Genomic DNA, 18,336 nt, shown 5'->3' with positions numbered 1-18,336 from the left:
AAGACACTCCCCAAAGAAATCCCAAATGTTTTAACCTCCCACGATGGTCCTCAGCAACAGCCCTGAATCTGAGAGGCCCGACAGAATGTGCCTTATCCAGCCAAGATCACCAAAACTATGTTGGGCTGCATCCGCTGTTTGTTTTATACAACATCAAACCCAGGACCCAGAGTTACTGAGAAGACATAGGAAACAAATAACACTGCTAGCAGAGCCTTTTGCTTATTCTACAGAACAATGACTCCACGGTGTCAGCAACCACTTCTCTTATGCACGCCTTCTCTGAAGATGCTCCAACCAAGGTGACGTTTAGAGCCAAGAGTGAATTAGTAAATTGATTACAAGACCTATTTGTGATGGTTTTACTCACTGCAAGACTTGACAATGTGCAGACATTTAATTTAGTTGTCAAGGCAACTGAGGGCCTAAAAGGGGTTTTAATTTCTCAAGTCAAGGAAACCAGTGTTCTCGTCTGTGGGGGAAATCTGAGAAATTTGACATAAGAGGAATGTAGGAGCTGTTAGTGGATTACAGTCTGAAAGCAGAGTACCGAAACTAGCAGTCAAACAAACTGTACGCTGTTTATAATCTACAAAGCCTAAAGATGAAATCATGTCATGTTAAACCGGGGAAAATGGTTCACATCTCGAAAACTGTTAACACACGAGGGCAGACAAAGTCAATAAAACGTCTTCTAAGTTATTGAAAATCTCTGCGGTATAATGAAAGCAGAACTGTTTGAGACAAATTTAGCAATATCAGTTTTACAGTCATTATGTTTTATTGGCGTAACTGAGACTAGAGAACAAAATAAAGTGCTACTGGAAAGCAAATTATCACCATAGGACATTAAATGAAAGACAATATATTGTGCAAATATTTCCAAGGAGACCAGATTGCACGAAGCAGATTAAACGACACGAGACAACTAAATAAATCTACAAAAGTGGGAATCTTACCAATCTGTTTTCATCGAACACCTCAAAGAGTAGCCTGTGATTCTGTGGACACACCTGTGGGAGCAACAAAATAAGAAGGAAGATGTTAGAGACGTTGCTTGCTGTTTATGTCAAAGTGTATGTGCATTTGCGGGTAACTGGCTGCTTGCTTTTTGTTTTGTAATAATTTAAAACTGTGCAGAGTCTTAGAAGGCAGTCAGCTGTCTAATTATCGAAATAGAAGCCTGAGCTGCACTCATTTTACTATAATACACAAAATCTGTTTCCTTGCAAACAATTCCTACACTATCAGGAGTTGAGCAATCAAAGTTGACACAAAGGTACAGCTTATACTCTTAAAAGGCTGTTATCCATATTGCACATTATGACATCATTATGCGACTTAACTACCTAACAACAGGAAATGACCAATTTGTATCATTTATTCACCCATGAAATCTTATAAACTATTCTATCGTTTTAATTTCACAAAATGTTATTGAGTTATCTTCACAAAACTTGAATTATAGATGCCTAGCAACCACCTAACAATGAACTAAACACCCTCAGTCTAGAGTTATCATATGTATGTCACTATACTTATAACGTCCTGTTTGATTACAGGGGTGGAAGACGTGGGTTTCATCGCCATGTTAAACTGCAACCAAAGATTCACAGCTATACAACTCCTGCTCCAAAGTAGAGCAATAACAGACTGTCAAAGCAAAAATAAATAAAAATAATAATCATCATTCACGAAAGCATTTCAAAATCTGAACTCACTCTAAAGTAGAATTCTTCGTTCCATTTTGGGTTGAGGGTCTGAAACACAGTGTACAGAAGCCACAATGAATAACTGCATTAAAACACAATAAACAGCATCATTAGTTTACACAGAAAAGAGAACAGATGTATGAAAAGCATCCCACTCAGAGTGAGAGAAGAGAGGCCACGTGCAAAATTAGGCTCTATCTGGCATGCCAATGATCCTCTCTTATATTGTTAGAGGAGGTTTGTAGCAAACTTGCTCCTCTGATAAGAATAAGCCTTCAGATTAACAGGCGTGAGGATTTTCACCCACTTTCTGGATGCATCAGCTCAGCAGTTACACCCCCCCTCCAATCCACTCTCCTTCTGCCTCACACATTTGATGTTTTTATTAGACTGGGAACTAAGTGACAGTTCTCATTAAAATTCCTTTGGTGACTCAAATGACTTAAACACCCAAATGTCAATGAAACCTGAATTTCACAAGTTACACTGAATAATAAACATTAAATGTTTTACAGCAGTGATAAAATAACATCTGTACTAAAACTACTGAGATACCACAATTACAAATTAACTCGCTGTACTTGGATGTAGGGCTGCCACAAACGATTATTTTGATAGTCGACTAGTCACCGATTATTTTTGCGATTAGTCGACTAATCAGATCATGCATCCATTGTAGTAAAACGGACAGTTTATTGCACCAGCAGCATCTGCTCTTATATAATCATCACTAGCTTACAGCTTGAAGTGTTTAAGGTATGTGCTAACTAAAAATAAAGACAAGATGGTAGTTTATTAAATTTTAATTAAATGTGCAGATTGTTTCGGTGAAGTTTAATAAACTCAGCCGATTTACTCAAGAACAAATAAAATACTGAAAAAAGCCAAACAATAACATTTTTAAGTTGTCTAAGTGACTTGTATATTATGTTTAACCTGAGTAGCGAAAGACAGCTGTGGGTTTGAAAACGATCTGCCGGGAGTCCGGTGTTCTCACCGGCTCTAGTGAGCCTTGCCCCCGGCTAACTATCGAGCTAGTGGGTAACAGACGTCTCTGAGCGCTTTTGAAAATATGTGGTGTCTTGATAAACTGAACAGATATTTGAAGTTTAAATAGCTACATTCTCGCCTGAAAACACGTTAAACGTTTATTTTGTGACCCAGAAAGAATAATAAGAGTAATATTAAAACTAACCAGCTGCCGCCATTATTGGAAACTGAGCTGGGCCGCGCTATGAATTCTGGGACACAGCTTCTTCTTCTTCGGGGTTTAACGGCAGCTGGCATCCTTGTACATGCAGTGCTGCCATCTTCTGTTTCAGTCCGTTATTACACTCTTAAATCCTACTACTTATTCCTGCGTCTTTTGGGATCTTACAAAGCTTCAAACGACGCGTCGACTATTAAATCAGTCGTCGACGATTTTGATAGTCGACGTAATCGTGACTAGTCGACTAATCGTGGCAGCCCTACTTGGATGAACAATATTAATGAAATCTGCAGCTCACGAGGCAAAAACAAAAATAAAAATATCCAGAACAGCCTAACCTCAGCTCTTCTGTGCTCAGGGCATCATCTAGATACTGATGTTTGCCTCAGATTGGCTTTTTATTTCTTTGTCATATCCCATTTTTTTCATGTCATCTTGCCACAAGCCAAACTCTTAGCTTCAACAACAAAGATGCCATCAAAGGTGTCCCACTTAAAGACACATGAAGCCCACAGAAGAGCGAAGCACCACTGCTTCTTTTTCTGCTCCACATAGCAGTGCTATTGTCAGCTATTTATATCCTATAAAGAAAACCATGGCCACTGGCAGCATATGTTTGGCTGCATGTAGGCCTGAGCTGCTTGACTCCAACACAGGCTTTCGTTGGCAGCTTCTTATAACCAACTTTACTACCAGGAAGTAAGAAACTGAGTAAAGCTATGCTTTAAAGTTTAACCCCTGCATATTATAAAGTACAGCCTCAGAAAAGAATAAAATGGAGTGCAGCAGAACCCAGTACATTTCAGATCAAATTTAAACCATGCAGCTCAGAAAATTCAAAAATCCTGGAAATCAATATGCACTTCCACTCAAATTACAGCTTCCTTTGAATTGGAAATGTCTCCTGTCCTGGGTTTACAATAATGGCAAGTAATAGCTCCCCCTGCTGTGAAGAGATTTCCTCCTCAAAAATAGGCCACGGGGGAAAGAGCTCGACCAGTGTCTCCCTCTATACTGTCCTGAACAGATAAAGGAAGCACTACCTTTTTGTGCCTTTCTGGAGCTTTGCCTTGATTGGTAGGTGTGGTGATCTGTGATCCCACACCTGTGACTTTAAAAGGGACTCAATAAGTGCACATTTAAGTGGCTGAAAAGGCCCATAAAAGTGCAGGTGTGGAAATAGATTAGTTTGGCAGGAGTGGCCAAGCTAGCCAAGCAATACAAGTAGGTTCATTAGAGGTCATTGGGCTTTCAAGGCTCAGGTGGTCGAGCGAGCTCTCCACTAATATAGGTGCTGGCCATTCGATCCCTCCATGTGCCAAAGCACCATCAGGCAGTACAATGAACTCCAGATTACTTCTTGCATAGCAGTCTGCTGCCATTGGTGACTGAGTGTGTGTGACTAAGGAATAAAGGTACGGCTCTGTTCTCACCTGGAATTAACATGCATCTTGGGTGATCCAATCGCAAGGAGAAACCTCCAAGTACAGGTGTGGGAATGCACACGCAGATTTGACTGCTCACACCATATTCAGATATGCCGTGGGCTACACAATGCCATTCGCTTGTTTTAGCTGTGTGTACATAAATTTATCTGGAGCCACATTTAAAGAACGCCTACACAATCGGTGTTCTTCCTACCAGTGGAGAAACACAACGTCCTCCTGCACTAGTACTGGCTAACAGACTTATTCCCAACAACTCTGTTTACAACTGTAAATGTACACGATAAGAAATCTCACCAGCACATTAGTGTGATAGCATGAAATATCTCCAAACTACTGCCCATTTCCCGTTAGCTTCCGCCATTTATAATAGTTCTCCCATTAGCGACAGGTGCCCTGCTGGTGAGACCGGCTGTAAAATGAACATAGAGCAGCACACTGTTTTGAGTCAAGATTAATTAGACTTTAATTTGAGACTCTGAATAATTAAGCAGGTTTGCAAAACTTCTGTAGGCTCCATGTTTATTTGCAGAGTAGCTGTCCACTTGTGACTGCGTCACCCAAGACATAAACAGGACCTCTAAGACAACAAACATCAGGCTAAACATGCTATAGTTCAATGCTTCAACGTCACTGTTTACTGATGGACTTACCTTTTTAATCGTTTTTGTTTGGACTAGGGCAAGCTCTCTAGTTTCGTCAGCAACATAGAGGGAAAGCTTGACATAAGGATCACTGCAAAACCAAAGCAGAAAGAAAAAAAAAGTCGGAAGCATATCCAAATTCAAACCATCTGCTCCCAGCAATACATATTTACTAAACAGCATACATCTATAATAAATAGGATACATACATTTCATATTACATTTAATTTCCATATCAAAACAATGATTTCCAAAGTGATAAAAGACCAAAGCAAATTACATATTAGCATATACAAACAAATTAAGTTTTTTTTTTTCTCAATGCAATCAGTTATAGTTCCAGTGTAGACAGTTCACCCTTAGAAGAAAAAGAAAATTGCGATTGGTGCGCCTTAGTTAGAAACTCCTTCCATTTGAGTATCCTGAGAAATAGAAATCCTGTCTTATTGGTAAAGACTGCTAAAAATAGAAACAGCTAAACGTTTTGAGGAGAGAAGTACAAACAATAAGCAGACCATGTGTGACTATGCTATTTAAAACTCCCCACATGGCTTATTTGAAGGTGCTGACAGGGTAGAAATCTCCAGTGAGCTCTGGTCTGAGCGGCGATCTACTGTTCACTGCGAAGACCAATTAGCCTGATGTTAGTCACAGCAGGCAACACCTGGTACCGTGTCACACTTTGCCAAAACCCTTCCCTGGGAGAACTGACTATTTAAAAGGTCTGTGTACATGTGGAGGGAGTGACTTTGCAAAGTTACATAGTCCTACATGAAACTTTCACATTAAAATTACAGCGCAATTAACACAGAGGATGCATTTACTTGTGCATTTGTATATCTAAATAGGATATCTTAAAGCATCCTCTGTGTTAACAACTTTTTATTGATCAAGTTAATCAACTAGGTTTACTGAAAGTTTGGAGGTTAAAAAAAAGAAAAACAAAGAGCAAAGCAAGAAAGAAGCTAAGCAACAGCAGGGTTTCTGCACAGACTTTGTTTTTCCTTTGCTCAACCTAATGTAATAAGATATTTGTGCTGCAGAGACAGTTTGGTGTGAATTCTGCATTTGCAGGTTCAAATTAGTTTCTCTAGTAGTGTTCGAAGAGAGATGGCTATATTGACATTAGAGATTTATTCAGTGAAAGCACATGCAATACACTTTAATTGGTACCTCACAGTCCACAATTTATAAAAGCAACTGTAACTTATTAACAGATGCATATTACCTGCATTACAAATGAGTGGTGACTTGCCAACTTGATATCTCATCAATATGTAACCTGGATTCCAATCAAGAGAGCCAAGTCCAGACTTTAAATCATTAAAATATATTCACACACCTTAGCTGTTCCCCAACATGATGAAGAGAACTGAAATTAAGTGGTATCAACACAGCTAATATACGTGTTAGCCACCACCAGACACTGTTATCTGTGGTATACAAAGATGATGTGGAAGATAATGTTAGTAGGGCAATTTAGGCAACTCAATAACTGCCAACTACTACAATAACCCTTCCCCTGCTACTTACTCTTCAAACCACTGCAGTCAAGAACGCGACTGCTTCGGCTTCAGGTGTCTTTGGTCAAATTAGCAGTATGCTGAGTTGACACAGGCGAACGGTGCGATTGCCGTTTTGTGTCGAGATGATGATTTGGGGTTTCTGGCACAACCCACATGGCACATTTCAGCACCCTTCACAGAATTTACTGCCGCAGCATGCTGTAATAACCTCTTGTGGTCTCAGGAGCTACAATTGTGGCTGCTTAGCAGGAAACTGCTTAGTATAAGGTTAAATACAGGATTTTAAACACTTTTTAAATATCAAAATATTAGACAATGGGTTTTAAATTTTCTATTCAGACATAATCAGTAACCATAGCATTAGGACTGACCTAATCAGCAATTCAATTTCGCAGCTACAGTGCAGTCTGAGATAAAACAAGAGAATAAGAACGAAATTAGACGGGCAGACAGACGGATATTGAAGGAGTTGCAAACATATCCTAGACAAAACAGGTGCTGCTAGTTAACCTCTTCAGGAACCCCACAGCTTCTAATTGTGTGTTTGTGTGGTTCTGTGATATGTTGCGACTAAACAAAAACAATGAGACCACTGTATCCCAGCTGCACGGAGACTTCTTGTCTCCTTCCTTCTATGAGCAAAAATCCTTCTAAGGGTGAGAGAAAGGCTACTTGTGGTCAACACAAGATTAAAGATACCAAAAGCAGCCGGAATCAAAGCATAGCCCCGTACACTTGTTCTTTGAAGTTACTTCCTTGAGTTTCTCTCATCGCCGCACAAAAACGGTGAAAACAAAACCTCAGAGTGTTTCATTTAATCTGAAACAACAGAATGTAACACACGAGCCACAAAGGAGCACCGACAGGAACACATTTGGAGCAAAAAGAAGAAAAGAACAGGCTGGAACTGTTTGAGCATCTTATGAGGTGACAGACTGCCAAGTCAGCACTGTCTCCTGTGGTAGCTAGCCACACATCAAGACCTCATTCAGTGCACTGCATTACAGTTCAGCTTTCTCCTGAGCCAGGCTGAGCTGTCCTGCCAGCAGGGCATCAGGATGCTAACACATGCACTCTGGCATGCGAGTAGCACTCACACAGTGCTACACATGCCAAGCTCTTCCTCAAACAATGTCTGCATTCTTACAGTTCAGATACATTACTGTGATCAACAGTAGGCACAGAGCTCAAATTCAGAAGAGGCTTCCAGTGCTCCTGTGGTGATTTCAGACAGATATACAGTTTAATATAGTTAAATATTTCTTTACAGCCTCATGCAACATGTTACTTTAAAGAATGATAATAAGCAATCTTCAGTGAGTCTGTCCTGCGAAGTCTTGCTACATGTTTTGCATTGCAATCACATTTGCAAACCTACTCAGGCATTCAATAACATGTAGCTAAAAGACCTATAACAACAAAAAGCTGTCACATGTTAAGATTTAGATCTCTTCAGCTGAAATGCTGTGCCATTTAAGTGACTTACTGGTCACTGCTATTTCTCATGGATGTTTGTGCTTCAGCATAATAAATATTCCATGTTTAGTTTGACACTAGAAAGCTAGTTTCAAATTAAGAAGAAAGTCTCTGATTGGCACATGGAAAAATACAACAACAGCCAGCAGGATGGCAGAGGTGGTGTTGATAGAAGTGACAGCGAGTCATTCAGCATATTATTAGAGCAAAAGCAAAGCTGTGGGTAATTAAAATTCAAGGAGCAGAAGTTACACTGCTAAACAAAAAAAAATTCACAATAACTAAAGTTATTATGTAACATCATGTAAAAACTGTATTAACAGTCTGTTGCACTTCACAGACTCACACATGGGAGGGGGATATTGATGGACATAACGCTTCAGAGATCATCAAAAGTTTAACCACACTGTGTTCCCACATGTGGGAAGGTATGTGGCATGTATAATAATTAGTCAAGCTCTTTTATCTGAAAGAAGGGTAACAGAGGTGGGTTATGAGTAGGATAGGAGAGGCAGGATGGAAATCATTGATTAACACTTGAGGTGCAAGGTCTGTAACTAGAAGGAATGTAGGAACTGTGCATAACACTGTGCTGCTCAAGGTTAAAAACGACTGGCTAGAAGGAGAACCCCAAAGAGTTGGGATGCTAAACACAATACTACAACTAAGGCCTGTCTAGTTTTCCTTAAGCATGGATTTCTTCATGTAATGATCCATGGCGAATCATTATTAGTGAGTGAAGTAGCTGACATGTTTGGCATGACCTATCTAAACTGTGATGATGTGTATGAAATCTTGAAGGTCTCAAAAGACCTAGTTTTGTGAAGGAAGAGAACATGTAGAGCACCAGAAAGAAAGAAGCCCAAGTCCACTCACCAGGCCTTCGCAATGACAGCAGGAAAGCAACCTAACACTTCTATTATTAACACAAAAACAGTATCTTCTGACGTGTTCTCAAAAATTCCATGATACGCACCTGGCTCCAAGGATGTCTTTCTTCGCCAGATCAATTCCTGCAATGACCTTAACGCGTAACACTCGTGTTTCATGCTGAAGACAGAGGGAAAGAGATGATGGGTCAAAACATTTAATCAGCTAAGTTAAGTCATCTAAGATATTTCAAGCAGCCAGCTGCAATGAGCTGCCTTTTAAATCAATAAAGCTCACCTATAAATAAATGGCCGTTTGTAACTTGGCACCAAAACTCAAACGCAGTATCCGAAAATATGTAGACACTTAATATGCTAAACCACCTCATGCCAGGCTGTGACTACACTTTTCTACAAGTCACTGGAGCTGCAATTAATTTACTGGGGAAGTCTCTGACATAGTTAATGATGTTAGCATAACACCAGATGACAAAGTGAGAAGAAAAGGGGAGTGGGGTGCCTTACTGAATGTTTACCTCATGATCACAGTAAATGCTTTGTTTTATGGTATAATCATCAGTGAATACTATCCCCATCTGTTTAGTGTGTGTGAGGGAAGTTTTTACAGACAAGCCTCATGTCAGCAGGGTACCACAGAGCTATCAAAGTGGGTTAAATGATAGGGTTCACCTTTACTTCTAATGATTACTAAAAAAAAAATTATAATAAATACAATGTTAACATAAGAAGGCACCTAAATTCTACGCCAACATTTCAAACCTGATGTTAAAAATATTTTCTAGCCAATAAAGATCCTTCCCCCTGATATCATGATTTTGGTGGTGCTGTTGGTATTTGTTTCCTCTTTGCTGTCACTGAAACATTTAAGTCACATAACATACTAAAAACTTGAAGTGACAGAACAAATTACAAGTGGCTAATACAACCAATATTGATAATCGGGAGCTAAATCGGCCAATTCCTACATAGATGTTAGAGAAACTAACGTCACAGGGTTCAAAGTGCATCTACGTAACACAGATTCAGTGAATTGCTGCTCTTACATCCTTCCTGGTCAGACTGACAGATGAGTCAAATGCAGGCCGAGTGCAAATTCAACAATCAAGAGTCACACCCCTATTTCCCCTTTGAGAAACCATTAAAGATATATTTTTAGCTGTCCACCAGGATTATCAAAAAAATAAAAAATAAATAAAAAATAAAAATAAAAATTCCACACTGCTTGCCATTTGAGAGTACACTGCTCCGATCTCACATATAACAGCTCCCCTATTTAAAAAAAATGTTTGGACTCTCATAGATGCCCAATGTTTGACTCGTGACTATGATGCTGCAGTATTAAAAACAAAAACAAAAAACAATAACGCTTGAATTATTTCATAATTAATGGCTACATGCTTTATGTAAATCTGAATGCCATGGCAACTCAGTCGTCTACATCCAAGATCACCTCACTTATCAGGCAGCCACGATTACAAACAAGAGGTAGTGTTTAAATCTGACACAGCGGTCGAGCTTGTACCGGGATCGAGCCATCGCACCCGAGAAATCGGTCGGTTTCCCTTCTGCACATCTGGGATTCAACAGAGCATTGCGAGGTAGCGGTTAAGCTCTAAGTCGCCCATAAATTGAATTAAACCGAGGATGGAACGAACCAACAGAGGCTGCTCGACTAACTTGGACTGCTTGGGTTCACGACTGTAGGCACAGTGGTGAAAGCGCTACTGAAAATGAGCTGAGAAAACTAGTGGACACGAAGACAGGGAGGAACTGACAGCTGCCGAACATTACACTGGAATGTTATCCAGGGTAAGGGGTTGTTAGCTTGCCTATCGGGCTAACGCTGGCCATCTCTGGCTGCACCCCTCTTGAAGAGACTCCTGGTTGTAGTATACTTTTTATGGGCCCGGTTGAGTTTAAAGCTTACCTCATCTTCTGAAAGTCCATATATCGGTTCGTAATTCGCAGCCATATAGCCTGCGGTCCACGCTAAATACACACAAAAACAAGCCGCTTTGCAAAGCTAGCTAGCTAGCCTTGAACAATAAAGTCCCACTCTCCTCTCTGTGCCGAGCTGTGAAGGTAAAGTCCACTGTGAAAGCAAGTCCTCGGCACGCCGCGGGTGGTTGGTTCTCAACCGGATAACGTAATCCTTTCCCGCGTGGTCCGTCCAGGACCCAACTTGGAAATGAAAAAAATAAAAAAAAATTACAGTGTAGCGAAATGTTTCGACTGAGGCAAACCGCTTTTGTCAACTCCGAGCTTATCCCTCCCGAAATGTTGTGACACTTGACTTCCTCCTAAGAGCTCAGCCAATCGTGTGCCAAGAACACGTGATTGCTGTCAAACTCAGCCAATAAAGTGCGCCTTGAATTCCCTTACGCGCCTGGCTGGCCAATTAAATAAGAAGAGGACGTCGAAATTAAGTGGGTCGTTTAATTTTTTCTCGCTCTTTTTGTGTTATGTAGACCTATGTCTCACTGTTGAAATAGCCAGAATGTGTAAGATAGGTGGAGATGGTGATATTATATGTGAAAACTAACTGACGTCACGGAGAACCCGAAGGGGATTGTGACGTGGGCGGGGCTTGTAACAGGCAGCCAATCACGTGCTGCAGTCACAGCAAGCAGCAGGTCTGGTCTGCTGCAGGTACTGATCTGGATCACGAAATTAATTGAGTCCAGGATGGGCGAAAACTGAGAGTCACTTTTGGAAATCGAGTTAACTCAGCTCAAAGAGGAGTCAGGTATTGTATATTCATTGTATACCGTAAAATTACAACTATAACTTTTATTGCATGTGCGATCACATATGTTGGTGGAGTCTAAAAAATCCATGGATTGTGACGACCTTGACATGTCGCTAATTAAAGAAGTTATTTATAGTGTCCTTCAACCGTTAACATATATTTGCAACAAATCATTTCAAACTGGAATTTTTCCAGATAAAATGAAAATTGCCAAAGTGATCCCATTATATAAAACTGGTGATAAACAGATTGTGTCAAATTATAGACCGGTATCTTTACTGCCTCAATTTTCGAAGATTCTTGTAAAACTATTTGCAAACAAACTAGATTATTTTATTGATAAATATGATTTATTGAATGATCATCAGTATGGGTTCAGAAGAAATCGTTCAACATCTCTAGCTGTGATGGAATTTATTGAAAATATTGCAATGGCTGTGGATGAAAAACAGTTTGGAATAGGTTGATATACATAAAGTCTTTGATATGATAGATCATTCTTTACTTTTACAGAAGTGTGAAAGGTATGGTTTAAGAGGTGATGTACAATTTTGGTTAAATAGTTACTTGAATAATAATAATGTGAGTATTAATAACATGAAATCTAAACTTAGAAAAGTAACTTGTGGAGTTCCGCAAGGATCTGTTTTGGGACCTAAGTTATTTTTACTTTATATAAATGATATTTGTACAGCCAGTGATACTTTAAAATATGTGATGTTTGCTGATGATACAAATTTATTTTGCTCTGGAAAGGACATAAAGAAATTACTGAAAACAGTGGAAACAGAACTCATGAAGTTAAATAGATGGTTTGTATTTAATAAACTATCATGGATATAGGGAGTCCACCAACCAGTTTTTTGTAGGATCATCTATGTTAAAATTCATGGACATTATATATTCTAAAACTTTAGAAATGATATATCGAGTGATGAAAAAGAATGTTCCAATTCATATTTTAAGTATGTTTCAACTAAGAGATGGAAAATATGATAGAGAGGGTCTTATGTGTTTGAAATACCTAAAGGAGAACCAATGTTAAGTATAGATTTGTGTCAGTTTTGGGAGTGAAATTATGGAATGGACTTAATGATGAACTGAAGACATTTTTCAGGAAGAATTTAAAAATTTGTATCATACAAGGTTATAGAAATTTGGCTTGATGAATAATTTTGTGTTGATTTAATTTCTTGATTTATCATTGATTTCTTTTCAAATTGTTACATAACTTATTTATCAATGTTATTTATTTTCTTGGTTAAGGATTTAATTATTCCTATGGGGCTAAAGGACAGGATAATTATAAGCCACAAGGCTTCAGCCTATTCCTTTTTCGGTTACTGTTTGATTGAGTACTTTTATGCAAAATGTAAAATGTTAATCTGTTGTTGTTGACCGAATAAACTTAAACTTAAACTTAAAATTACGATTATTCTATTATGCGAACTGCTGTGGAAAAAAAAAATCTGTTCTGGTAACACTCCGACACATTAGAGGCTTGTTCAAGTAAATGATTTGCAATGACAGAAAGAAATGACATTTCTTTTCGTTTCTTTCAGTAGTCTTTAGGAATAGTTCTCCAGGCTTCTTGAAGAGCATTCAAAGCTCTTCTTCTTTAAATTTGCCTGTCTTTTTGTTCTGTTTCCTGTCAAGTAATATTGATGTCCACACAGCAAATCCAGCATGTCCAAGTTAACACTGTCAGATTTGATTTCAACACTGTTAAAGTGTCTATATGGGTCCACACCAGAGAGTGTTAATTTAACTCTTTTTGGAGAGTTGGTACGTTAACTCTGATTTAGTGTTAAACACCAAATCTGTCTGGAGTTGATAATTTAACACTTACTAATGCTAACTAGGTGTTAAGAGTTTATATATTAACTCTCAAAGAGTATTTTAGTTTAACTACGTAAGAGTTATCTTCTAATTAATTCTAAAAAGCGGGAATTTTACTGTTCTGAACTTCTAGAAATTTCTTTTGGAAATAAACATTTACTAAAAAGACGCAATGGTTTTTGAAAAACATTTATTCTGAACTGTGCACCACAATTTCAAAACATTTTCTGAAAGATGTAACAGTGTACATGTTCTCACTTTCATTAGAATTTTGTTTATCAAAAGGTCTGACAAAGGTGAGCTGGTAAATGCAAATAACAGCATTCTCATCACTTATTTCTTCAATACAATATGCATGTCCTTCATTCATCACTTTGTGGAACTTCAACGCACTTCTGCTCTCCCCCATATTCCATCTTCACAAGCATATCCTATGTGGAGATTGAATAAAAATTAGCTGACACTAATTAATGGCACAAATCAATTGCAGCACAGTAAAAAAAAAAAAAAGAATCCTTTTTGAGCCATTACTTGTGTAAAGTATTTTCCCAAAAGACAAGGACACAGGCAACAGGTAATACTGAACTAAATGTAAAACCTCAACCTTTTTCATGTTTACCTAAACCGTGTGCACAAAACTCTGGAGGGATCTAACTGCTAACGTAGAACCCAGTCAGGACGTCTGCTACTGCTGTTTGCTCATTTTTTTTATGGGAGATCGTTTTCAGGCTTCAAGTAGCACCATTATACCAACATTCCACATTCTAGACATTTGACTGAAAATTCACATGCAAGCTTTTTTTCAAGGCTGTGGTATTTGCCCGCAAACAATACATTTCAGCTAGCTAAAACAGAATATTATGCTATCACCGAGCAACATGGCTAATGCCTTTCACACAGCTTTGTCTCACCTCCAAAGAGCCACAGAAGTAAAAGCTAATAATAATAATTGAAACAATCTTTGAAAAAATGACTTACCAAGCATGGCAAACAACTCAAATATGTAGAGCAAAATGTTCTGAAACGGCTTCACTTCAGCTTTGAAGTGAAAATTCACAGACTCCACCCCCCCTGTGCTGGGGGTGGAGTCTGTGAATTTACTCTATTGGTGTCATAGCCCCTGTAGGAGTTCAGAGTTAAGAGGTCAAGAGTTAATGTTTCCATTGTAACACCTCCAGATTTGAAATAGAAACACTCATTTTTAACACTCGATTTAACTACTATCATTTTACACCTCAGAGTTACATTAAAAGAATGTGACTCTACTTAGAGTAAAATGAACTCTACTTTTGCAAGAAGACTACTAACACCAAAACACTTAACACTTTTGAATTTGCTGTGCAGGCTCTGGGGAGGCCCATCATATAGTGGCCCATCAGATAGTGTTCCACTTTGTGTTTTTCTACGCTTTTACCGCACTGGCATTGAGTTTTGGGATCACTGACGCTGAAAAAAAAATCTGGTGATAATCAGACACTTTCCAAATGATATTTCATTGCAGATCAAATCCTAATGGTGCATTTCTGCATTCACAATTCCACCAATTTTGACAAGATCTCCAACACCACTGGCTAAAATGCAGTTCCTATCATGACAGACCCTCCACCCTGTTTTACAGTTAGCTGTAGACACTCATTGTTGTACATCTCTCCTGACCTCCTCCATACATATTAACAATAATTTGAGGCAATATTTCAAAGGTGGATTTATAACTCTTGTTGCCATTCATCAGAATGGTTGCCACTGATTTTGAGTCCATTTCCTGCGTATTTTGCCATACCTCAACCTGTTCTCCCACTCCTTTCTCAAGAATTCGGTTTTTGATAGCCAGCCTTCTTCTGAGATCATTTCAGATGAGGCTTCAGTGAACAGTAGATGGATCAACCTTAGAGGCAGATGCATCTCTCGGGTCCAGCGTCAGGTCTGTGCTGGATTTTTTCTTATTTTTAAGGACATGGTTTTCAGATATGACTGCCATAGATAGCTTTTTACACCTACCTCTTCTCCTTTTTCTCTCAAATTGTCATCATCTAATTTATTAAGGACACAGTGGACACCATGATGAGATATGCCAAGTCTTTAGCTGTTTGTACAATTTGAAATTAATTCTTTGTTATGTGTAGACATGATGCGGGTTCATCCCTGGAGCCAAGTGCCTTTTTTAATACTTGTTAGGGTTGGCTGAAGACTCAGGACTTTAAAGGAGAGTTAGCACTTTAGAGGGTTAGACATGCCAAACCCTGCAGCTGGCATAGTAACAGATACCTGAACCATTAATAATAGATTGATTACACCATGTAAACCCATTATTAAAGAAGCCTTATCACAACTTGCACACTATGCACTGACTAATGTGTGCAATGAATACAGGAAATGAATCTGATGATCTGATGAGGCATGTTTGTCTTTCATTGATCTTCTATTCATAGCGCGCCAACATTTGAAGACTGCAAATGATTTTTTGTGTGTTTGTGTGTGTGTGTTTGTTTCACTTTTCAGGAGCAACACCGGTCCTCTTCTACAGTCTAGACGCTTTCTTCCCTAATTAAAAGCTACCAGAGCATACAGACAGGCCTGCGACAAACACCCGGCTTTTATCAGCCAAAGCAGATCTGTTTTATTTGAGCCTTTGATTTGGTCCATTTAACAGACTTTAATCTTTAGAAAAGAAACAGTTCCAGGAAGTAACACTAGATGCCACTGTAGAGCTGTAATTGCTGTTTTATTTGACCCGTTCAGTCCTCGAACTGGTGCGCTTTTAGTTAGAGAGCGCAGACATCTATGAAAATTAAACCCCCCTCGCTGCTGTTATTTTCGAGGGGGACCTCAGTCCTTCATCTATGGTTGCTTGACGTGCCTCAGGCCTATTCCACTGCAACAACGCCAGCACAAACGGACGTGCACAGACACGAAGGTTCGCATACCAAAACAACTTCCCCAAAAAGACGCAGTTTATTGGAAACGTGTATAAATGGGTTTATAAATCCGCGCACCTGTGAGCATTTCAACGGAGGGCATCCCATCAAGGAGCATCCTTGTTCAGATGTGGACTGGCTTGGCTTACACATGGCTGTGTGGCAGTGATAGTTTTGAATCCACGTGGAAGAGCAGATGGCCATATTATATAACATTGTTGCATGTAAGCAGAGCTGAAAAGGGGGACGAAGAGAGATTTCCCAAGCTGCCTCGGTTTGAAGGCCTCCAACACAAAGCGTGCTTTTACTGTGTGATTACTCACAAATAGTTTTTTTCTGATGTGAATGAGTCGCTCAGAAGCTCATCGGTGTCTCCAAAAGCATTATAATGCTGTTTTCATTTGTTGAACAAGAAAAATACGAGAGGATTTTTGTAGTGATTGATTGCAGATATGGTACATATTTGTGTATATTAAGGGTCTCAAAAAGAAACCCCCCAAAAAAGCAAAATAAATCACTGAAATGTTGCAAATGGAATAAAAATACTGCATGAACAACAACAAGGTTTCACAACGCTTATATATCCAAATAGATGCAAAGCGTATGGAATATCTGCTGGCCTTTCATTTTATTATCAATATTATTATCGTGACATATACACAATAGCGCCTATTTCATTACCGTTTTCCAGGGCCTTCTATTCTTTTGGCCCCCATCTCTGGCATAAACTCACATGTGGGCTGGCATCTGAGCCTGTTAGATCTCTCTAGGTGTGGTTTCCAAGAAAGTAAACACAATGAGAAGAAACGAAATTTACGTCAACAGACAATGATCGGATACACGTACGATCCCTAAAGATCCCGAAAGGAATCTGTTCCTGTCTCCGTCTGTATCCTCGCTGCATCCAGAGTCGATTTGGAAACAAAGTCGCTAGAAGTGTATTCATTTCTGCAAACGCTGCAGCGGCAGGTTTGGGATCTTTTTTTTGCAGAGATACACATAGAGATACTTGCCGTCTTTCAAGCGGGAACATAATGTTCAGGGTTATGCTACATCCTGTTGTAAAGTTTCAACAATGCGCCATTCTTTCAAGTTATTTGCACGCTTCTGTGCAATTTTCTGTTTTACTCTTTTTTATATACAATTAAAAAATGCACTCAGTTCTTTCCCATTCAATCTCTGCAGCTAGTGGTAGCTGACTCGTCCTGTGTATAACCTATGTGAGGATGACCCCGTATAAAGGCCTGAGGCTGATGCTGCTAATAAAAATGGAAAGAGAGAGAGAGGGAACAGTAGGGACAAATCTTCCACTCACACATGGCTGGAGCATAAATTAAAACAGTGAATCACGGGCGGACGGTGTCGCCTATGAAGAGGGGAAGAAGGACTTCAAATAAAGCCTACCGGGAGACCTTACAATGTTTACAGCTCCCCGTGAGAGGACAGGACGAGCGCTGTTTTAGCAGGACACATTGTTCTGATTGTCTGATTATGTGTTTTACAATGTTTGTTAATACACAGAGGGGGTAAAAGTTACTAAGGTAGCAGCAAAGAGGCCGTGGCTCTCCTCAGCTTGAAACTTGTGTGGTAGTAACCCTTACCAAACCATCAGTGCCGAGTCTTTGACGCACTTTCACATGATTTTCATTAAAGTGCAAAAAAAAAGGGAAAAAGAAAAAAAAAAGTGACTAGAAAAGATAGAATATCACATGTTACATTCTTGTAAGAAAAAAAAGGCACATGGGCGAGCGATTTGCCCCCACAACCACACGTATGCACACACAAAAGCATGACACTCAAAGCACATAGGTACAAACACCATGAACAGCAGGTAAATAACAGTCATCTCTGTCATGAACCATGTGGGGGGGTTTTTGGGTTTTTTTTTTTTTTTTTAATGTAATACAAATGCATGTTGTTTTTTATGTCG

General features: G+C 39.2%; 1 protein-coding gene and 1 long non-coding RNA gene across 6 annotated transcripts in view; both read right to left on the bottom strand.

Annotated features, from left to right (window-relative positions):
- Positions 1 to 11,194, bottom strand: part of nedd4l (NEDD4 like E3 ubiquitin protein ligase) — a 43,287-nt gene extending 32,093 nt beyond the window's left edge. For 3 of the 5 annotated variants that reach the window (XM_084935432.1, XM_084935439.1, XM_084935438.1), the window contains exons 1-5: positions 10,831 to 11,193; positions 8,990 to 9,063; positions 5,021 to 5,102; positions 1,722 to 1,760; positions 960 to 1,013 (exon numbers count right to left, since the gene is read on the bottom strand). In XM_084935432.1, the coding sequence (XP_084791558.1) occupies positions 960 to 1,013; positions 1,722 to 1,760; positions 5,021 to 5,102; positions 8,990 to 9,063; positions 10,831 to 10,875 (294 nt within the window). In that variant the 5' untranslated portion in view covers positions 10,876 to 11,193. Of the gene's footprint in view, positions 1 to 959; positions 1,014 to 1,721; positions 1,761 to 5,020; positions 5,103 to 8,989; positions 9,064 to 10,830 lie in introns of all 5 variants that reach the window. The other 2 variants (XM_084935435.1, XM_084935434.1) reach the window with 2 other exon arrangements.
- A 2,470-nt stretch (positions 11,195 to 13,664) lies between these two features.
- LOC146383886 (uncharacterized) lies at positions 13,665 to 14,530 on the bottom strand. The gene is made up of 2 exons (XR_014800791.1): positions 14,470 to 14,530; positions 13,665 to 13,922 (listed from the first exon to the last, which is right to left on the bottom strand). It is a non-coding gene; the product is annotated as an uncharacterized LOC146383886 (long non-coding RNA).
- Between the last annotated feature and the right edge of the window lie 3,806 nt (positions 14,531 to 18,336).

This window comes from Perissodus microlepis, chromosome 7 (assembly GCF_051167445.1).
Source record: "Perissodus microlepis isolate ML-2025 ecotype Zambia chromosome 7, ASM5116744v1, whole genome shotgun sequence".
NCBI lineage: Eukaryota > Metazoa > Chordata > Actinopteri > Cichliformes > Cichlidae > Perissodus > Perissodus microlepis.
Note: the sequence above shows the minus strand (reverse complement) of the source record. Positions and strands in the feature narration are given on the sequence as shown.